Source organism: Myodes glareolus, chromosome 3, assembly GCF_982192425.1.
Source record: "Myodes glareolus chromosome 3, mMyoGla1.1, whole genome shotgun sequence".
NCBI lineage: Eukaryota > Metazoa > Chordata > Mammalia > Rodentia > Cricetidae > Myodes > Myodes glareolus.
In genome coordinates, this window is record NC_142028.1 from 109,873,213 (window position 1) to 109,894,732 (window position 21,520).

A 21,520-nucleotide genomic window follows, 5' to 3' on the forward strand; every position below is an offset into this window, starting at 1 on the left:
CGGGGAAAGAGGAGCTCAGAGATGCCCCTGAGAGTCTTCCCAGGCTCCCAGACACAGGTCCAGCCCTCCAGCAATGTGAAGCTGAGCGTAGAGTTTGACAGTGAGGAGCAAGAGAAACATGGCTGGCTGGCCACTGGGCCTTGAGGGCTCTTAGTGATTCGGAGGGACTTTGTTTCCAGCTTTCTTCTTCCACAGTCTCAAAGTTAGCTACCTAATCAGTGTAAGCAGATCCAGTCAAGGTAACACACTTTTAAGATACTGTCAACCTAACATCAATCAGTATTAACCCGAAAAATTTTAGGTGGATGATTGTAAACCATCTCCTTTATAGAACTATGATATTAAAATAGCTTGATTTGTGAGCTGGAGAGATATTGTATGCTGAGTTAGCGTGGGGACTTAAGTGAAAATCCCAGAACCAAATGAAAAGAACCAGTTTTTATGGTGCTTTCAATCCCAGTTCTGGGTTGGTAAAGGCAGCTGGTGTTTACTGCCCTGCCAGCTTAACCATATTGGCCACTCCAGGTCCCATTGAGAATCCCTGGCTCAGAAAGCAAGGCGGATGCCTCCTGAAGAATGGCATCTAAGGTAAACCTGTGGCCTCCAGTCATGAATGCTTACGTGTTTACGTACGCCCCCCAACACACATACATGACCATGCACGCACACACACACACACACACACACACACACACACACACACACACACACACACAAATATAATAAATGAATGATTTGATTCTTGGCAAGTTTTTTCTACAGTATTATCTTCTGATGACCGAATTTCATTTTCGTGGGTCTGTTTATAAAGAGCATTTACCAACCCCCCTAATGTCTGCATTAGACTCCAGCCTACTGGCCCTGGTTACAGTTTTCAGCCCTAGCTGATGTGTAGTTGTTTAAATTCGAGGAGAGTCTTGAGATTATGCGAAACTAAAAAGTTTACGTAGACTGAATTGACTTCACCTATCCTTTCCTCCTCGGTTATTTGTATCATTATTCCTTAAGCAGGAAAAAGAAATAACAACTACCTTACGTTGCCCTTAAAATTACCAGACACCACTGTTGTTTAGCAGTGTTTCTTATTAGATGAGAGAAGCAGAGAGAATTGTGAACTATGTTGGACTTAGGGGGATTACAATTTCCCAGAGCTGTCTGTAATAATTGCTGTGTATTTTAGGTGAGTGACAGCAGCCTGTCATCCTTCACTCTTCCCCTTTCTGGAGTAAACGCATCTGAATCACTGGAGAGCAATGCAAAGAAGAACGCACGTAAGGCTGGTTAACATTTTATGCATGAAGTATACTGCTCTGAATTTTGGCTGTTGACACCGATTTTTTTTTTTTGATTGTTTACCACTGAGCCCGTTTCCTCCCCAAACCATCTCATATCCTGATGGAGATATAAACATGCACTGGCCAAAATCCCGAGCAAATGCAGGCTTGCCCTGTGGCGGTTCTCTCACGTACATTTGCTTTACAAGTTATAGATGCATTATTATCAGGGTTCTGTAATTTTTTCCTTACCAAGCAGAGTAGTATATTTGATTTTGTTCCTTTTTTGTGTTGAATATAATTTCAGGAAATCAGAAAATACCACTAAGCAAGGCCTTATTTTTTTCTCTAAGATTACAGAAATTTTGGAAAAAGATAACATAATCCTCCTGTGTTTTAATTACATAAAAATCACGGCGCAGAGGAGTTTGGGCTTGATGCATTGGTTGGGAATTTTTTAAATTGAAGAAACTCGCCATATGGCAGTCTGTATTTGCAATGTGACTAATATTCTAGAAATTTAGACACTTAGTGCATAGATTTTTTTAACTCATCCATAACTATTTCTCTCAGCTCTGTGAGCGATTTTCTCTCCAAAGCATAGTCTGTTCTTATTTCATTCAGAGTAGATTGTACAGTTACATAATCCTAGCTGAACCGAGAGGGGAAATGGGATGGCATGCACAGTTTTCCCCTTGGGAAATAGTTCTGTGTGAACTGGATGTAACCCTGTGCACTGCTGATAACCAGTGCGCCCCTCTGGAGAAGAGTTAGCCCAGCAGTGCATCCAGCTCCATGCTTTGGCTAAAATGGCAATAAACCTAAAAATGTGTTAACAACTATGTTTTATCTGCTTCTGCCTTTACAGTAGCATCTGAAATTCAGGGATTAAGAACAGTCGAAATAAAGAAGGTAACGTGCTGTCTTCTAAGACATTTTCCTTTGTATTTTCTTACTGAACTTTTACAGTGCCCATCTGAAATATACATATGTACATTGTAAGTAGTGGAAATAATACAATTCAATCATTGCCAAATTTCTTAGATACAATGAAAAGTCCTTATTTCTATTTTCTAGATTGTCAAAAGTGGTACCATTCTGCCCCTTCAAAAAATAATTCCTTACCTCTCATTTCTTTTGCTGATGAATATTCTTTAGAATATATGGCCTTATAGCCTTGTGCAAGAAAGAACATAAGGGAATGATTTGCTGAGCCTTTTTGCTCAGTATCCTAAACAGTGGATGCTTCATACTCATTGAATGCCCCTGTGAGACCCAGAGCTTTGTCAAGGACAATGAATGTGCTCCAGGCCTTGCACTAGAAAGTGATAGGCCCACATTCAAAGTCAGGGGTTAAGTCTGGTTCTGCACATGGTTGTCTTCTCACTTCCTGAACTTTCCTGCCTTTTATCAGTCTCAACATAATTTAGCATGTGTTGATTGCTTTACTTCCCAAACAGATGCTTGCTTTTGTAAACCTCTTGTGTCAAGTGAAGTATTTTCCACCCTCATACCTAGAAGATCATATCTGACAATAGAATATTGTGTGTCAGAGAACAAGCGAAGGTCAGTTTAAAATACTCCATTGACTATAATCTGTCTGTTCCATGGCAGGGGTCTGCTGACTCCCTGGGGCTCAGCATTGCTGGAGGAGTGGGCAGCCCACTTGGCGATGTTCCTATTTTTATTGCAATGATGCATCCAAACGGTGTTGCGGCTCAAACCCAGAAACTCCGAGTAAGTTTCTCTGCTAATCATAATGGCTCTTGAAAATCTAGCCAGTGTTCCCTCCTTCTCCATCCAACCTCTTATGGCTGGGGTTCAAATCTACTTGTGAATAGTGAAGCTTTGGCTGAGTTTCCCATGAGTGAAAGATAAAGAAGAACGAAAGGGAACACGATGTGGTCAGGGGCAAGATGGTAAGGCAGTTACAACTGTGGAGCGCATTAAAAAGGAAAGAATGTGTTCAGAGCCAAGGACAGAGGGCTGCTTCTTTTATGTGTCTACTGGTTCAAGTGCTGACTTGACCGTTGTTGAAAGATGTTGCTTACTTCATCTTATTAAAAATTTTACTGAAGTTTAATGCAAATATGATTTCAAATGCTATAGAACATAGAAATTTACTTCAAGGTTGTGGGATGTCCCTAACGTGACACAGTGCGGGAAGCCCTGCTGAGCCAGCAGGCCCTACTTCAGCAGCTTGGACTCTGGAGGAAAATCTTTAATGCCTGAGCTGCAAACAAGGTCTCCAGGAGAATCGTATCTTAGTTAAATCACCTCAGGTTGGGGAGTGAGTAGTTTAGCACTTCTAAATTTTTGATGGAAGCTGAGAAACTGATTACACCGTGGTGCCGTAGAGTCAAGAACACTTTAAACTGGGGCAGAGGGCTCTCTTGCAACTGCTCAGCTCTGCCCCTGTGAAATAGCCAAGTAAGCATGCTGTCTTCCAACCAGATTTTATTAACTGCAGTGGGCAGTGTGCCAGGTTAGCTCTGCTGCCCTTAGTTTGCCAACCTCTGACTTACAATCTCATCTAACCCAGTGATGATGTCCAGAGAAAATCTGGCTTCCAACAACACTGATACTTTATGGTTTTAATAAGAAGTAATGTCTTACTCAGGAGAAAGAAGGACCAGGGGCGTGACTTTCTTCTCCTCACTCTCTCTCCCCTAGAACCATCAACTCCTCTGTAGCGCATCTCTTTTCATAGCTGCTTCTTAGAATTGAGTTAGTGGTCTCCTTGGTTATATTTCTGGGGTGGCTGGCAACTCAGGTGTGCTGTGAGTGGTTGGGAAGACTGCTAGCCTGTCAGCCCTGCTCTTCATGGTGGCTGTTTGTCTTGCAGGTTGGGGATAGGATTGTAACCATCTGTGGCACATCCACTGAAGGGATGACTCATACACAAGCAGTTAACTTAATGAAAAATGCCTCTGGCTCCATTGAAATGCAGGTAAGGCTTTTATCCCCAGCACTGCTCAGAATATAGGTAGCCTGAGGACACGGGCGCTCTGGTGCTAAATAAAACTGATTGAGCGAGTCTCCCGCTACTATTTTATTTAATATGTCCCTTGAACGTCTGTGATAAAAATGAGAGCTCCAAGGAAGCGTTATGAAACATGTTTGGTAACATTTCTTCCTAATGCCTTCATTATTTCTCATTTTATATCTAAAGGGAAAAATACAGGGCCTTAGCAACCAGTGATTAATTGTTAGAATTTTGTGTACTTGGTAAATGGCGTGTCTTCTAAAGATCTTTGAAAAATAATTGCACATGAAGTCATGATTTATATACATCAAAGAAAATTGTAGAATTTGATTTGGGATATTTTTACTCTCTGGACAGTTAAGAGGTGTCTGGGCATTGTAAAATTCCTTTCTTTTTAATAATATTTTAATCATTTCTTTGATTCAGTAGGCAGTAAAATACTCATTTTAAGCCAAGTTCGTTCTTTGGAGAAAAGTCTTTTGGGTTCTCTTAAGCTGCATGAACATATGTTCTTCTCTTTTCACTTTGCCCACACACAGGTGGTTGCTGGAGGAGATGTGAGTGTGGTCACAGGTCACCAGCAAGAGCTTGCCAATCCATGTCTCGCTTTCACTGGGCTAACATCAAGCAGTATATTTTCGGATGATTTAGGGTGAGCACATACTCTATTGGTGGTTTATCACTTTTTACTTTCAAATCAAATGCTCCAGACAAATGCAGTCTCTGATACATGATCTGACATTCACACAGAGGTAAAACAAGGGGAGACGTATGAGTATAAAGTGCCTATGCTTTTATTGTCAGCGAGTCAGGGATGGGCAGATTACAGACAGCTGCCTGGTCTGAGGTCAGGAAAATATAGACAGTCATCTGGTCAGAGGTGGGTAGATTACAGTTACCTAGTCAGAGATGGTTAGATTAGGAACAATTACCTAGTCAAAGTTGGGTAGGTTACAGACACCAACCCAGTCAAAGATAGATAGGTTTAAGGCAATTACCTGGTCAGAGATGGGTAGATAATAGACAGCTACCCAGTCAGAGACAGATAGATTACAGGCAGTTACCCAGTCAGAGATGGCTAGAAGACAGACTGTTACCCAGTCAGAGATGGGTAGATTACAGACAACCGTTCACCCTGCTATACTTACCAAGTTCTCAAGTTTTTGAGAGGATATCTTATTCTTACTGATAGAACTTTTGACTGAAAACATTGAATATATTGGGAAACAACCCTAAATGTAAAAGCACTAGAAAAGAGGAAGAATAAAGAGATGCACATTTGAATTTTCAAATTATTTGCTGCTGCCCCAACATTGTTCACAGTTAATTTTCCTCTCTGAAGTTGAGATCATCATTTAGGACCCTCCATTACAGTCCTCTAAGCTTTCACCCTCTCCTCTCCCAGTAAACTGATGAAAGAATGAGAATTTCTGGGGCGTAGTTTGAGTCAGGTAATGCACAAGGCACAGAGAGTAATAGTGTGTGTACGTGTGTGTGTGTGTGTGTGTGTGTGTGTGTTTAGTGTGTGTTTAGCTGCAGACCTCTTTTTTCCTTCCTTTTCTATAGACCTCCACAGTGTAAGACTATAACACTCGACCGAGGACCAGATGGCTTAGGCTTCAGCATTGTGGGAGGATATGGCAGCCCTCATGGAGACTTACCAATTTATGTTAAAACAGTGTTTGCAAAGGTAAGCTTTCAAGTTTTAACCATTCTGTTCCCTGCTAGACATTAATTAGCACTGGTCAGCAGCTGGCTTATTAGTTTATGACCTGAGGTGATGCCAAATGGTTAACACTGATATTTTCTTTCTAAATTCCCTGCAGGAACAGGCCATTATAATATTTTTGTCCAATCTGAGGTTTATTTATGTTTAGAGGAAAATAATCTCAAATTGAAACTCCATGGAAACTCAGCAATATACATAGAATAATTAGACTTATCCTTTTCATTTGAAAGCAAATTGCATGTGGTGATCTTTTGAAAACGGACTTTCACAATATATTTACTGTCAAGGACTGACATGTTTTCCTCTGTGTTCTTTTGTAGATATGAAATATAAAGTATGTACAGAAAAATACACAAAATGCATATCCCACATTTTAGCTAGGGTGTTTATAAGTTTAGTTGAAAAGAAAAACTTGTCTTAAATTCAAGGAGTGCTAAGCAGACCTGTCATCTGCGATAAAGCATAATTCACAGTCAAGGAATTCAATTACTTTTGAAAAGGAAACTCTGCATATAGTTGTAGGCATCTACTAAACTATTCTAAAAATGTTTAGAATAAAGAGACTATTTTGATGAAGTCTTTAAATGATGGTTGATATTGTGTTGTTAAGACCCATTTCCAAAGACTACGAATTGAACCCTGCTTCCTGCCGAAGAGAACTAGGAGCCTCACATTTACAGCATAAAAGAACAAAATGAACGTCAGCCTGCAAGGATTTCATCTGGCTCTTTAAGTGCTAGGGTCCCTTATTTTATGGAATTTTTGTTCCATTATTTTAGAAAAATACTACTGTTTTCAACCAGTTTAAAGTGCTGTTCTTGTGACAAGCTAGCTGTAGGCTTAATTTGTGAGATTTTTTTTTTTTAAGTTATTGGTATATCCAAAAATACAGGCAGCATTTGCCAATGAATAGAAGCACCATGCAGTCCTTTTCCTCGGCCTAGGAATGATTTATTTAAGGCGTGCTAGTTAGAACATATTTTAAGAATTTCATCATTATACACTCCTCATTAACTTTTCCATATTTTTAATCTTATATTTAATTGCATAATTATCTTCTATATGCATGCCTTAAGAGGGAGTTTTTTTTTTTAAATCGGATGTCTGTGTTTAATCATAATTATTTAGGTCCTATAGAAATAGGAAGAATCTCTCCACCCTTGCAGTAAGAACCAGGACAGCTTGAGCAGTCTTGCTTTCCAACGCTTAGAAAAAAATTACAAAAAGCAGTGGTTTGGGGGCTCGTGTTTGGGGTATGTGCTGAGAATGGATGGAATTCAGGGCCTCATCCATCCTGGACAAGTACTGCACAAGCAACGCCTCCCCAATCCTGGAAGGGCTTTGGAATCATCACTTTTACCCTGCTGTGGTCAGCCCCCATGTGAGCTTTCTGTATCTGGAGATCTGGATTCTGGAGTCCATAGCTTTGCTTGATGAAGCGGCTTTTGTTCCTCACTGATCTCTTGTCCCACTGTGGGTCTTTATGGATAGAAAGTCCTTGTTTCTATGAAATCGCTCCTACTAGGCAATTGCCCAAATATTCTTTATTAATTTTAGTTGCTACCAACTGCTGTGCTAAACAGCCAAAAAAACATCCAGCTACTCTATTGACTGCTAAATTCACTCCCAGATTGGAATCTCAGCGTTAAAACCATTTTGGAGAAAGGCCTCTTTTGTGTGTGTTCATCACGCCTAATGGTATAGGGCGCCGGGAGCAATGTGTGTGTACATGCAGAGCAATTTGCATTCTTGTTCAGCTCTTTTTCTTTGTGTGGGCTGAATTCTTTCGCAAGTAAACAAGTCTACTTTATAATTGCAGGGAGCAGCCGCGGAAGACGGGCGTCTAAAAAGGGGCGATCAGATCATTGCTGTCAACGGGCAGAGTCTAGAAGGAGTAACCCATGAAGAAGCAGTTGCCATCCTTAAACGGACCAAAGGCACTGTCACCCTCATGGTTCTTTCCTGAACTGACTGCCGAGCCACGTGCTCACCTCCTACTGTAACTGAGTAGAACAATTCATGTGAACATCCTGTGTTCACTGGGGGAAAATACAGAGAGGGAGAGAGACATTTAGGGTTTTGTTCCTGACAACCGAGCATTGTTTTTCCTTTCCCCTCCTATCTCATGGTCCTAAACTCAAAGAAAGGGATATTTGCATAGGTAAGCCTCATTTTTGTTTTGAAGATATCAAGCAATTTTTAGTCATATGGACAAAATTATTATATGCTCATCTTGGTACTATGAAAACAAAATAACTCAAAGCTGGACAAGACAAATGCCTTCGGAAAATTAGGATAAAAAAAGTAAAAATTAAAAAAAATAAAGGACAATCTTGAGTTTTCGAAAAATTCCCCAATCTGGCTGTCCATCCCCACAAAAAATGTTCACAGTCATTTTGAATCGTCTACTCTTTCAAAATTGTGAACTTTGTGACATGGTGGTCTTCTTCTGCTAATAAATATTTTTCTGCTAATATTGTTTAGCAGTCTTACTAAGCTTTAAAACAAAACCGTGTTTAATGAACATCTAGGTGTTCATTTTCACTTTTTGACCTGCTGTATTTTCGTGTTGTTATAAGTAAAATAAGGATGCTCTCCTATGTTGGCTGAAGTTCTGGAAGACAACCATCTAGTCATGGAAGACATAGAAAAGAGCCCCAAACCTAGTGCTGACCTAACAGACTGATACCACATTGAAAATATATTAGCATACTGTACTATTGTTTTCCATTAGTAATAATCTTGATGACAGAGAAAAAGACAGTTTGTTAGTAATTATTTTGGTTTATACCATTAATAAATTGACAGAAAAATTAAGGGGGTTAACGTAAGTTCATTTCCTCGCCGTATATTAACATCTTATAATACAATAGTTTAAGGAAGCAGATGGAGCTGTTTACTGAGACAACTGGTGAAGAATTATGTGTTCAGTTCCATTTTAGAGCGTGAAACTCCTACATTAGAATCCATAAAGTCTCTTTGAATATTATCTATATTTGTAGCAAGAGTCGTGTACAGATATTTTATTATAAGCATTCTTGTGTAAATGTGAAGTGAATAAATAAGCTTCTGTGGTGCACAACAAAACAGTGGATGCTTTTTCTGTTCTTCATATTGGGGGAAAGTTTGATTATTCAGGATTTACTGTTTAAAATTGTTGAGTCTCACCCTACATGCAATATAAGGAACTCTAGACGCCATCCTTGTGCAAACATTCATGGTTTTACCTCCACAGCGTTTTCTAACACCGGAGAGTCAAAGGCTGCTCATGAGCCGAGGAGGAGGACATAGGAAGAGACGTGTTCTGCTCTTGTTTTTCATGGATGCTACAAATGCAATAATATTGTACTATTAAATGGGTTATAAACCACTGAATTGCTTCAGATGGAATTTATCTTCCTGAACAAGACAAGACTGGAGAACAGAGCAAGAAAGCTGTCTCTGGATTCTGTCTCAGATTAGCTAGTGAGAGTGCATTCTCTCTCGCTGGTTCTCTGTAAAATGAGAGCTCATTTCATTGAAAAGCTATGAGTTAATTTTTCAAATATAAGAAAATATATTTTTATATAACCTTCCTATGAGTTGTCCATTCAAACCTCAGAATGAGTGAAACAAAGTGCAGACTTCACCAAATCTTCAGGCAGGCAGTCCTTGTCAGCGGAGGTGGTTGCCTCGCCAATTCCATCTTTTTGTTCTGATAAGCTGTAGGCTTTAGGACATCTTTTGATGACTCTCTGTCAGGAAGGTATGACTGCATCCTTGCCTGGTATACTATGGATGCTGAACTTCTGCAGGTTTGATGTCAAACAGATTTTAATAGGGGACACTGTTATCAGCTCTGCGAAAAAATCAAGCAATCAAATGGATGTTTAAGAAAATATGTTGACGTACTACCCTCCCAACCCCTGCCCCCAGAAAACAAACAGCCAGGTGCGTGTCTGAATGCTGTTGTAATAGTCCATACCCACCTGAGTCTCAGAATGCAATTTTTATGCCAGTGTGGTTAAAGCCAGACTGTATTAAGATGGGTCCTGTCCTGGAATTGTGACAACTCAGCCGTGTGGGAGAAGATGGTTTTGTGAAGATGGAACCAAGGACATCAGCCCAGGCATGCCTGGAACCATCACCTATAGACACAAGGATGCATTCCTATGAAGCCCTTTAAGGGGACATCTTGATTTAAAGTACCTGACCTCCTGAATTGTGGGAAAATAAACTAAACATTGTTTTAAGCCACCAGTTGGCAGGACTTTATAAAGGAATCCCTAGATAATTAATAACGTATTTTTATATCTTGAGCTACTATGTCTGTATTTGTCAAACAAGAGATTCTGAGCTGCTATTAGCAAACATGAGGAGGAGGGATAGGAGATGAAGTTGGAAAGGAAAAAAACAACATAGATTCTACCAAGTCTAAAAAGGCAAAGACATGTGCTTCTTACATTATTCTTTTCTATAAATGTATGGGGTTTTGTGATGTAAGAAGGACATCCTTAGGCAAACAGTTTAAAATTAATCTTACAGTATTAGTGTTATATACAATACAAGACAATGGATTGCCTATAAATTCAGTGTTATTGTTCAGTTAAACTCAGAGACAACCACAGATGCCTGGTGCTGTTCCTCATTAATGCCAAGGGATAATTACAGCAGTAATGATGTGTTAACTTCACACTGACCCATTTGTAGCATCGGGAGTAGTAAGGAGCATAATAAGTCCATGGAATTCCTGTACCAGAAGACTGAATCATGAAGGGGAAGACAAAAAAGGAGGTCTTTTTCTTTTCTTTTTTTCTTTTTTTCACCTTAAGAATCCTGAGAAAGCAGATGTTGACAGACATGAGGAAAGGAAGGGAGCTCTTTCCTTGTCTGAGGTAGATGGCAGTAAGCCCATTTAGATTTGCTCAGGTAGTTTGCTGTCTGAATGCCAGCGCCCCTCTTCAGATCTCTGAGTGAAGCTGGGAGTTGAAAGGTTGCCTGCAGAGAGATGGGAGGATTGGGCTTTGTGCTTTCAGTGTGGGAATGTCAGAACTCTCATCGCCCGCTTCCCGCAGCCCTGCTGTGTTGTTTCCAGTTCATGACAGATCTGGAATGCATTTGATTTGTGCAAAGATGTCCCTGGACTTTGTCTACTAGGAATTAATGTTAAACTTTGCCCTTTCAAAGGGAGCTGTTTGTAAGGCTAGATTGGCCTCCATTACTTCAAGAGATAAAAAATAAAGCTGTTGGTGCCAAGAAAATGTCTATATAAAAGAGTACGAAACTCAGGGAAAATAAGTATTCTTAAAGTGATTTCTCTGTTCTTTACATTTCAGCTTCTCTTGCCTCAAGACACAAGTATTCCAAATTCTCCATGTCATTGTAAACTGAGAACAAAATATTTGTGTAGGCATTTGACTGTAAGCCGAGTGCTGAAACTTTAATGGAAGGCCCTAAATGAAATTCTATCAGAAAGGTAAATGAGTGATAATAATCTCAGAATTGTCCCACTAAAAATATTTGTATTTGAAAGTACAGTGCTCAGAAGACTGCCTTAGGCGCCTGTGTGGAGCTTTCCTTTTGTTTTAGCTCTGAGTATTATTTCTTAGGAGATGGTGTCTGTAATCCTGGGGGAAGCTGGTTCATGCCATTGCCCTGGCATTCTTCTCCATTCACACCTATAATTTTGTCTTTTCATGGTGCCCCAAAGTTCCTTCATGTTCTGTTCCGTATGCGTGTGTGTGCGCGCATGTGCAAACGTGTGTGTGTGTGTGTGTGTGTGTGTGTGTGTGTGTGTGTGTGTGTGTGTGAGTTTCTTGTATTCTTTTCTTGTGTGGCCCATTTCCTCTACTTTGTCTTTGAGTACCTTCCAATACTCTCTCTTCTACTTAACACATTCTGTTTGTAAGGCTTTCCCCTGAGTTTTCCTAGTTGTTGAGTTTTTCAATTCCATCTTCCTTTCAATTTCAGTTCTCTTTAATATTTCTCTCTTTTGCCAAATTCAGTTTTTCAGTCCTGAATTGTCTTCCTCATTTCATTCAGCTGTGTGTTTGCGTATCCTTGGACATCACTCAAGAGTTTATTCCTACCCTCATTAAGTTCATTCAGCTGTGTGTTGTGTCATTGAATAGTCTGTGATCCTTTCTCTCTTCTTACCATGTGTGTTCAGAAATACACTTACAATTGGGAAATATGCATCTTCTTCTTCCTAGAAATTGCAATTCTTGCCTGAAGGCTTCCATTCCCCTAAATGCCCTTAACTTAAATGTACTTTATTCCATTAGATAAAATGTACAAGTTTATGCTGTGGAATAATGCTTTTGTGCAATGCCAAGATTTGTCACTCAAACTGGTTTAATAAAACACTGATTGGCCGGTAGCCAGGCAGGAAGTATAGGCGGGATGAGCAGACTGGGAGAATTCTGGGAAGAAGGGTAGAGTCAGGAGTGCCAACCAGCTGCAGAGGAAGCAAGATGAAAGGTACCAAGCCACGTGGCTAAACATAAAAACGAATTATGAGTTAATTTAAGTGTAAGAGCTAGTTAATAATAAGCCTACGCTACCAGCAAAACATTTATAAATAATATAAGCCTTCTGTGCAGTAATTTGGGAAGCAACTGTGGAATGGGGCAGGACAGAAACTCGCCTTTGACTACAGGTTCACTTTAATTTGGAAGATTGAATGAGATATCAGAATATAAAATATTTCCATCATGCTAAGAATAAACAATCAACTATTAGAGTAGTTAGTGCTTTCTTAAAAGATACAGAACAAAAACATTTAATGTTTTCTTCAGTCTTTAACTTTCATTTTTTTATTCAGTGTTGTCTTTTTTCCTGTATACAAACGGATACAAAAGTTGGCTACAAATCAACTTACAGAAAATCTTCAAAATTCCAGTGTTTTTACAATCTTTTGAAGTACTTCTCATGCCTTCATATTTATTTGTTTGTTTGTTTTCCTTTTATAAAGATTAGTTATTGTCCCTGTTAGTTTTCTGTCAGCTTGACACAGGCTAGAGTCATCTGAAAGGAGGGAATCTCACTTGAGAAAATGCCTCCATAAGATCTAGCTGGGGGGCATTTTCTTAGTGATCAGTGGGGCTGTATGTGGGCTACAAATCCTATGTTCTATTGGGAAGCAGGTTGAGTGCACCCCTCGATGGCTTCTGCACCAGCTCCTGCCTCCAAGGTTGCTGCCCTGTGTGAGTTCCTGTCCTGACTCCCTTCAGTGATGAACAGTGATGTGAAAGTGTAAGCCAAATAAACCCTCTCTCCCACGTATTGCTTTGATCTTGGTGTTTCCTCACAGCAGTAGGAACCCTGACTAAGACATTCACCTTGAATTGTCTTGAGAGAATGCTTATCTCACTGCTTGTCTGAGAAGTCAGTGTAACTTACCATAACTGCAAAATAATACAAGCAAAAGTTCTGTCTAGGTTTTATTGTCTTAAGGTGAGGCCTGCTCCTTGTTAGTAAGAGAGAATTGCCATTGTCAGCAACTCAAGGGAGGCTTTCCTGGACTTAAAACTGAAAGTACTTTACTCTTTCTGTGATGCTGTATTTGCTACTGCCTGGGCCACCTAAAGTGGTGTGTTTCCCCCTTGGAAACTTATTCCAGTGCAAAGAGAACTTTGTTATCGGAGTTTTTCCTTCTGCTGTGAAAGCCAGCTAGTCATTTCCTAGCCACAAAAGCTGCTTAATACTGTTCACACTATAAGGTGTTCACTAAAATGAATCAAGACATGATATCTATTGACCGAGTTTTGGCAATCCTAATTTGAAATAAAGGACGAATGGTATAAATTAATGAAGTAAAATTAATGCTGTGGTAATATTAAATAAAGCGAATGTCTCTTGCACCTGGAGGGCTCTGCAGATGGCAGGCTTTCCTAATTATGCACCCTGCTGCTTTTAAGTGTACTGATAGAAAGTCTCTCAGCTGAGGATAAAATATGCACTTGCTGCCTCTGGGAAAAGTTGAGGGAGGCAACCAGTATACAAACCTTATTGTTATGAAAAAGCTTTAAGTGAGATATTTATGTGATTTTTAAAACAAATCATTATAGTCATTGTCTTTATCTTTTCTGTGAATATTGTGTCTGGAAACGATTTTCCTCAAGCCAGTAAGGAGACATTTAAATGCCATCATGTTCTTATTAAAAGAAATAATTTGTTAATAGAGTCCTAAATAATCTTCTAGGTATAAGTTAAACTGGTCAGTTATTGCTGGTTATAAACCTAATTCTATAGCAAGTAACTTCTTTAGAAAATACATTACAATAATTAGATTAAGTACATAAGCAATGATCTGCTACAGAATTTGCAAAAACCTGAGCATTGAGTCCACATATGCATTTGACCCACACACACCGGCAACTACTTTTAATTTCAGAATGATGGTTTGAATAATTCTTATAAAAATATTTGGTATGCATACTTATTCTTCTTGTAATTAGATAAATATTGAATATTTCTTTTTCTTATAATTAGATATACGTTGGTTGCTGCACAAAGAGTGCACCTGGGTGGTGCACAGGTTTTTCTCTCCCGGTCCCAGAAAGCCACACCTAAACTAGGTTCCACCTCTTAAAGATTATTGGTTAACAAGGCTTTCCCTATCAAGTTACTTATATTGTCCGAGTAAAGGCCAAGAATCTGGGGCGATGACTCCACCCCCAGAATACCTGCAGCAAAAGTAAGTGGACCTGAGCTTAGATTCCCAGCACCCATGTAGAGGCCAGGTACACATATGTAACCCCAGACCTGGGGCGGAGGCAGAAACAGGTGCATTCTTCAAAATCAGTGGCCAACTGTCCCGCCGAGTTGTTCAACTCTGGGTTTAGTATCCTGCCCTATTTAAAAATAATGTGGAGTGAAAAGAGGATGGGCATTCAGCTGTGCTCTCTGATCTCCACACCTCCGCACACTTTGTGTGTTTTATCAAATGGGAATAAATGTCTGCACATGTTACTATTAAAACATCCATGTGCACTAAGAGCTACAGTATGTAGAGTGGGGTTGCAGGAGACATCAGAGGCAGTGGGCTACCACTGTTATTCATTATAGTCCAGACTTCACAATAAGCTTACAAAGCGCCTGCCTCATTTCCATTTCATCTCTTCATAATTACTGCTTAGAAGGGGAAGCTGAGTATAAAGAATCCCAGGCTGGAAAGTGCAGCCTCCTCCCTTGGATGCATGAATGTGCCTTAGTATTACAAGAAAGACTTGCTTTCGATGGGAGTTTCTTAAACCCAGCAAGAGTTTTTAATCCATAATTGAAGTGTCAGTACTTACATAATAGGCCAGATACTTAGCTTTCAAACTAACCAGGAAATTGTGTGATTTCTGTCATTTATTTTATATTTCCCTATTCTTCTATGTCAGATTAATTAGAAGAAATAGATCCATTGCCATGCTTTTTAAAGATCCAATCATTGAAAAAGCAGGGAAACGGGAAATCAGATTGCTGAACTCAATAACCTTCTAGAAGATATTGTGTGAGATCCAACTATCTGCCAGATGTTTACTTTCTTCTGTGTTACATACCTTTTCAAATGGCACTGAGGCCTTTGTGTGTGTGTGTGTGTGTGTGTGTGTGTGTGTGTGTGTGTGTGTAGCCCTGGCTGTCCCAAAACTCACCCTGACATGGGTGCTGGGAAGTGAACTCACCCTCTGGAAGAGCAGCAAATGCTTTTAACCATGGAGCCAATTTTCCAGCCCCCAACAAAGGTGAGCTTTGAAATCAGTCTAAAACTGTATCATTGGGATCGTTTCTGTGGCCCAGTAAATCAATGTGGGTAAGTACTGGTCATTGTTCATACATATGTAGTATTCCTCCGTGTGCTTTTAGCAGTTTGATTAAAAGTTACTACATTAACAAGGCACTCTCTGAATATAACATCTGTCATTTTCCTGAGATATACTCTAGAAATAAAATCTTGCTACTGGTACAATAATTAAAGAATAACATGCACCATAATTCTGTAGAACTATGAAATGGAATATAGTTTTTATAGTAGTTAAACCAGAACTCTGGAGATCAAGGTTCTTTGATGTGAATGGACTCGTTGAGCCCTTTCCAGGTTTCATCCAGGTAAGGAACAGGTCCAGAACAAGTTCTGCAGCTGCCAGCAAAAGAGCTACGCATCGGAAACACATCTCACCAGCATGGGAGGTAAGCATGTTTTTGTATCGAAATTCATGGAAGAAAAACATTGTTTACATTGAATCTATAAATGCCTAGAGATCAGGGAGGTGAGCTCAGTGAATCAGAAAAATGTTTAGGGGTAAAAGAATAGTCCATAAGGAAAGGTCCTTGTTGCTTCCAGATTCTTTGAGATTATAATAGCCTAGAAAGTTGATTATGCAGGGTGATGGGGCCCAAGGCCTGCTAGTCTCCTAACTGGTCTGTGTTGAAGTTTCGACCTGCATCTGGGAATATTATTGTCTCATGCCTTATACACACACAGGCCGGCTTTAACTGACCAAGTTATGTCATCTCTCATTCCCCTTTGCCATTGTCTGACCTTTAGGATTATATTTAGTATCACAAAATATTTCATCAGAGTATATAGTTTTAAAAAGTCACAATTGATCAACTGAAGAAAAAGCCCTCATCCTCTTCTAGCATGGTCTGTCCATCATCTTTAAGAATCCTCTGTCATAGATACGGGTGCTTTATAAAATACTTTACTGTTTTTAATCTATATCATGAACTCAGTTTACTATGTTAGAAACAACATTAATGCAAGAATTTTACTCAGAAGTAAAACTAGTGGCAGTGGGTGAGAAATGAATGAAAGGGGACAGAGGAAGAGGAGGAAGGGAGTTTAGAGGAAGGCAAGAGCATCTGGTTCAATTCTACTGTGGGATTTCTGTCCCTGACTATGAAAGTCTTCTGCAGGCAGTGGGTGAGTCCATTTTCTAATTATCATTTTGGATGAAAGGCAGAACTTATAAAATCTTAGATACAATTACTAACTTTACAAATACTTGCTGAACAACAAATGTAAATTAAACATCATAAATATATGATAGAATCATTTGGGGACAGGATTGGAAATAGAAAAAAAAGAGGAAAAAAATCCAAGAACAATGCAAATTGGACCAATAAGAGTTTTCATTTGCTGTCTTTTCTGTTCATTTTTTAAAATTTTTTAATTTATGAGGAAACTGAGAGAATGGTGGTATGTCATGGGTATCTTTCACACAATGAAGAAACGGGAAAATGTGCATTGTCTCCAGCATATGAGTTTCAGAATGCAACTGCTGCTTGTTTTTTGCAGAGACTCCAGAAGCAGGGACCAGCAGCTGGTTTCCATGTGAACACACGGTGTCTAAGCAGATGCAGGCAGCATGATTCCAGCCTTTCAGAATAGCAATTGTTTTGAATTAAATCTGATTCCAAGACAGGCTTGATTATAAAACCAAGAAGTGTGTGATGCGTACGTTACTTAAGACCACTTTTCCAAACTAAGTGCAACATCTACTGGCAGAATCTTTATAGAAATTGCCATCCAGGTGTGATTTACTCCTTGATCTATATCATGGCCAATATAAATGATAATCACAATTTTACTGTCCACTGGTCCTGCAGTGGCTGGGTTTGTTTGGAGCAACAGAGACTTTCTCAGCTCCTGGGGAATTTCTCTTGGGATGACTGGGTACCAAGCCATCAGCCACGCTGGGCTTTTGAGGTTGTTTTCTCACATCCAAGAAGAACAAAAGGCACAGGTATGGAGTTGGAGAGACAAATAGACTGATTAAGGAAACATCATGAATAATTCCTAGGAGTAGAAGAGGCTTCCAGTTAGGAAAACAACGAGAGTGCTCTGTCTAGTGTTTTTTTAATGGCTCTTATGGAAGAAAATGAATGGAGACTAAGGTAATATTCCTTGTGATCAATCATTTGAACTCATCTCAGATCACACCCATATTGTACACATGCTCCCTTGGCCAAGCCACATGTGATGCAGTTAGGAGAATGGTCCCAAGACCGACTCGTGGCTACCCTGGTCCTCTACCCTTTGGTTTATAAATGTAAAGGCTTTCAGAAGCTCATGGCAAGTGGTATGGGAGAAGCAAATTAAGGTCCACATCTAGATAATCCAGATGACACTTTTGGATTAAACTATCAACCACATTGGCCTAACATTACATACACTTCTCTGGTTTAGATTTGGGGAGGAGGTATAATCAAGGTTTAAACAGCTATTGAATCTTGTACCTGAGTTAAGGAACATTTTTTTCCCCACTATCCTGCATGAACATTTTAGACAGTATTTTCCAGAAACAGATGGCAGACTAGTGACTATAATGACAACACTGATACTATCATTTTTCCATTTGCTTCTTCACCAACCACATGGCACTTGTACATAGGCAGGGTATGCCTATGTCGTTCATAGTTCATTGCAGTAGGTTCCCTGTAATCCCAATGTCTCTGTCTCTGGGATTGCCTGTATTCTTGCTCTATGGGGAGAACAACTCCCACCACCTCCTCTCTTTGGAAGTGGGATATTGTTAGCTAAGATGCTAAGCACGAACAGCCCATTGACTGCGGCTGAGCTGAGGATGGGAGGCCAGCAGGGCAGGGCCCCAGGTCCAGCTCACTGTTCAACTGCAGAAGCTGAAGGATACAGATCGTCCTCAGAACTGCCCCATGGTCACCTGCAGCTGATGCCTGAAACCCCTTCTCAGCAAATGAAGAAACCAATGACTGTGGGCGTCAAATGATTACATAACCAAAGCAGTTTTTCTTCCCTTCCACCTTCCATCTTCTGTAGTAACATGTGATATTCCTGACTGCTCTAAAGTCAACACAGTGGAGACAAACGTTGGTTAGAATAAAGCCAGGTTTATATCAAGGGCCTGTATCCTGAGAAGACAGATGGAGCTCACTCCTCTCCCAAAAACCTTAAGGAATTCAGTATGCAGAGGCATGCAGAGTGCCGTCTTCATCATGTGAGGAATGTGCCTGTTTCCCCTAACGAGAACTTTGTAATTTGCTTTGACTTCCTAAGTCTGGGTCCTGCAATTCCGTAGACAAATTAACTCTGTGTTAAACATCAGAGCAGTCCCGTGTACTTTCTGTTTGTAAAGCTCAGGAGTAAAAAATAAGGAGGCCTCTTATATTTATGCTCTGGCTTCTATAATCTAAGGAAAGATTTGCCATGGGAAAACTTCTTAAGGATTTTGGTGAAACCTGGCTTTTCTTCAGAATATCCAATGCCACAAAGTGCAGTTTCCAAAGGAGTAGCCACAGGTATATTCCTGCCTGTCATTATTCATCTATTTTTTACTTTTGCTTTTCTTTGAGCTCATAAATCTTACCTCTATAAACACTTTATCTCATGGAGATGAAGTCTAAGGCTTTTCAGCAAGGCATAATCAGTGTTTTACTCATAATTTGTATTCAAAGAATTTCAGACAGGCAAGGAAAAGAATATGGGTTATATTCGTTTTATCACATCATAACCATTAAACCTTTCATAGACTTACTACATCCTTAGGCTGCCACAGCCAGAGAAGGAGTGTGAAACTATGCGCCCCTCAGGGGACATCCCACAGGACTTTTCCTCACAGCACATGCTACTACGTTCTCTTCCTCCACCTCACGCATGGGTGGCCACTTCTCTCCCCCAGGCTCGCAGGTGCTCTTTGCCTGTAACCAAACACTCCTCATCTTCACCTCAAACCAATTTTAACTGTGGCCATCTTTGTTAGGTAGATTCAGCATATCATGAAAGCTCCTGCTGAAGCAGGAGGATCATAACTTCAAGACGAACTTGAGCAACATAATGAGATTCTGTCCCCAAAGGAAAAAAACTGCATAAGAAAACCATGGCTAGGGAGGATGGAGTAAGCAGGGCTGAGTGTGTTCAGTATAGAGCACAAGCATGCTTCATAGTTATGTCTTCAAGTAAAAATATCTCTCTCTCTCTCTCTCCCTCCCTCCCTCCTCCCCCTGGTGTGTGTGTGTGTGTGTGTGTGTGTGTGTGTATGTGTCTGTTTGTCTGTCGGTCTGTCGGCCTGTCTGTCTCTGTCTCCAAATAAAAGGATTTTACTAGCTATCAAAGAAGCAAAATTTCAGTCTGACAAAAAAATTGTTAGAAAATGTGGGTTCCTATTGAAGAATATTTTTGCTCTCTCATGGATTTCAGAACATGATGGTCAAGGAGAAGGAGAGAATCGAAGGAGCAGAGAGCTTTAGGTGGGAAGGGGAGGAAGGAAAGAAAGAAGGAATCCTGCACTGTAGGTACTAGAGAGTGGGCCTTGTCTGAAGTTGTTCATGAGTGATATAATTGCTGTACTCATTTAAAATTGACTTACGCTATTACGCCACTCCTTTCCCTACCTCATTATTTGTGTATAAGCCACCATCTCTCAGAGCAGTCACTTACAAACTCCACAGATGAACAGAGTGTTCTAGAGTGAACGAATTAAATGGGTTTATTCATATGGGAACAAAATTCTTAACTCGTGCCTGGGCACGTGGCACACACCTGCATCCTCAGGAACTTGGGAAGCTGGAAGTGAGAACTACTAGGGCCCAGCAGTTTTAAACCAACACGGGAAACAGAAACATGGACCTCAAACAAACCGCCACTATGAACAACAACAATAGAAACCTTAAAAATGCCTGCTGGTAGTGGAGTACCATTTCATTTCAGTTGAGATATTCTCTGAGTCTGGCAACCAGGACAGTATAGGTAGGTTTTCCTTCGTGAAAATACTGAAGTCCTCATGCAAAGTACGACTTAATCTCCTAAGGGCCTTAAGTTCCAATTTTTCATTTGAGACTAATTGGGGATGGTAGAGTTTTGAATGTGGTCTGAATAAGACCCACAGGGGCTCATATGTTGGAAGCCTGGTCCCTAGTGTAGCAATGTTATGAGATGGTTGACCCCTTAGTAGGTAAAATACAGAAGAAAATAAATAAGGCATTGTGAACTCTGCCTTCAGAAGGGTTTGAATAAGTTGTCATGGAACTCTCTTTGGTTCTCATGACAGGTTGATAAAAAGGAGTTAGTCTGACCCCTTCTCTCGTGGTGTGTGTGTGTGTGTGTGTGTGTGTGTGTGTATGTGTGTGTGTGTGTGTATTTCTCTCCCCTCTCTTATATGCACATGCATCTCCCTTGCCACTGTGATGATGCTTGCTCTGTGGTTTTTGGTATTCTTCAGCATGTTGACCAGATGCACAGCTGAGATGATGTCATGCTCTTTGACTTACAAGACTGTGGTTTAGATAAACGTTTCTTTACAACGTACTCAGGGATTTCATTATAGTAACAGAAAATTGACTGGTATATGGCACATGGTAGTTGAAACCAGAAATTAGAACTTAGCTTGCAACTGATGTAGTTAACAGTTGTGAGTATAGACTGGGTTAGAGAGGAATGAATTTTTCTCCCTTGAGTTTGCGTGGAAATTATTAGTTCGCTCAAAGAAATGGACACCATGGGAAATCACGCAAACAGGCCTAAGTTTCCCCAGTGTTCTACTATAAACCACTTCTTTTGTCCTATGACATTTCCCCATAGCTCCC

General features: G+C 40.1%; 1 protein-coding gene across 13 annotated transcripts in view; it reads left to right on the forward strand.

The window, feature by feature from the left end:
- Window positions 1–9,076, forward strand: part of Mpdz (multiple PDZ domain crumbs cell polarity complex component) — a 153,903-nt gene extending 144,827 nt beyond the window's left edge. For all 13 annotated transcript variants that reach the window (XM_085686169.2, XM_085686172.2, XM_085686179.2 and 10 more), the window contains 7 exons: window positions 1,181–1,271; window positions 2,143–2,186; window positions 2,889–3,011; window positions 4,120–4,224; window positions 4,800–4,912; window positions 5,827–5,950; window positions 7,809–9,076. In XM_085686169.2, coding sequence (XP_085542295.2) covers window positions 1,181–1,271; window positions 2,143–2,186; window positions 2,889–3,011; window positions 4,120–4,224; window positions 4,800–4,912; window positions 5,827–5,950; window positions 7,809–7,955 — 747 coding nt within the window. In that variant the 3' untranslated portion in view covers window positions 7,956–9,076. The remainder of the gene's footprint in view (window positions 1–1,180; window positions 1,272–2,142; window positions 2,187–2,888; window positions 3,012–4,119; window positions 4,225–4,799; window positions 4,913–5,826; window positions 5,951–7,808) is intronic.
- The last annotated feature ends 12,444 nt before the right edge of the window (window positions 9,077–21,520 follow it).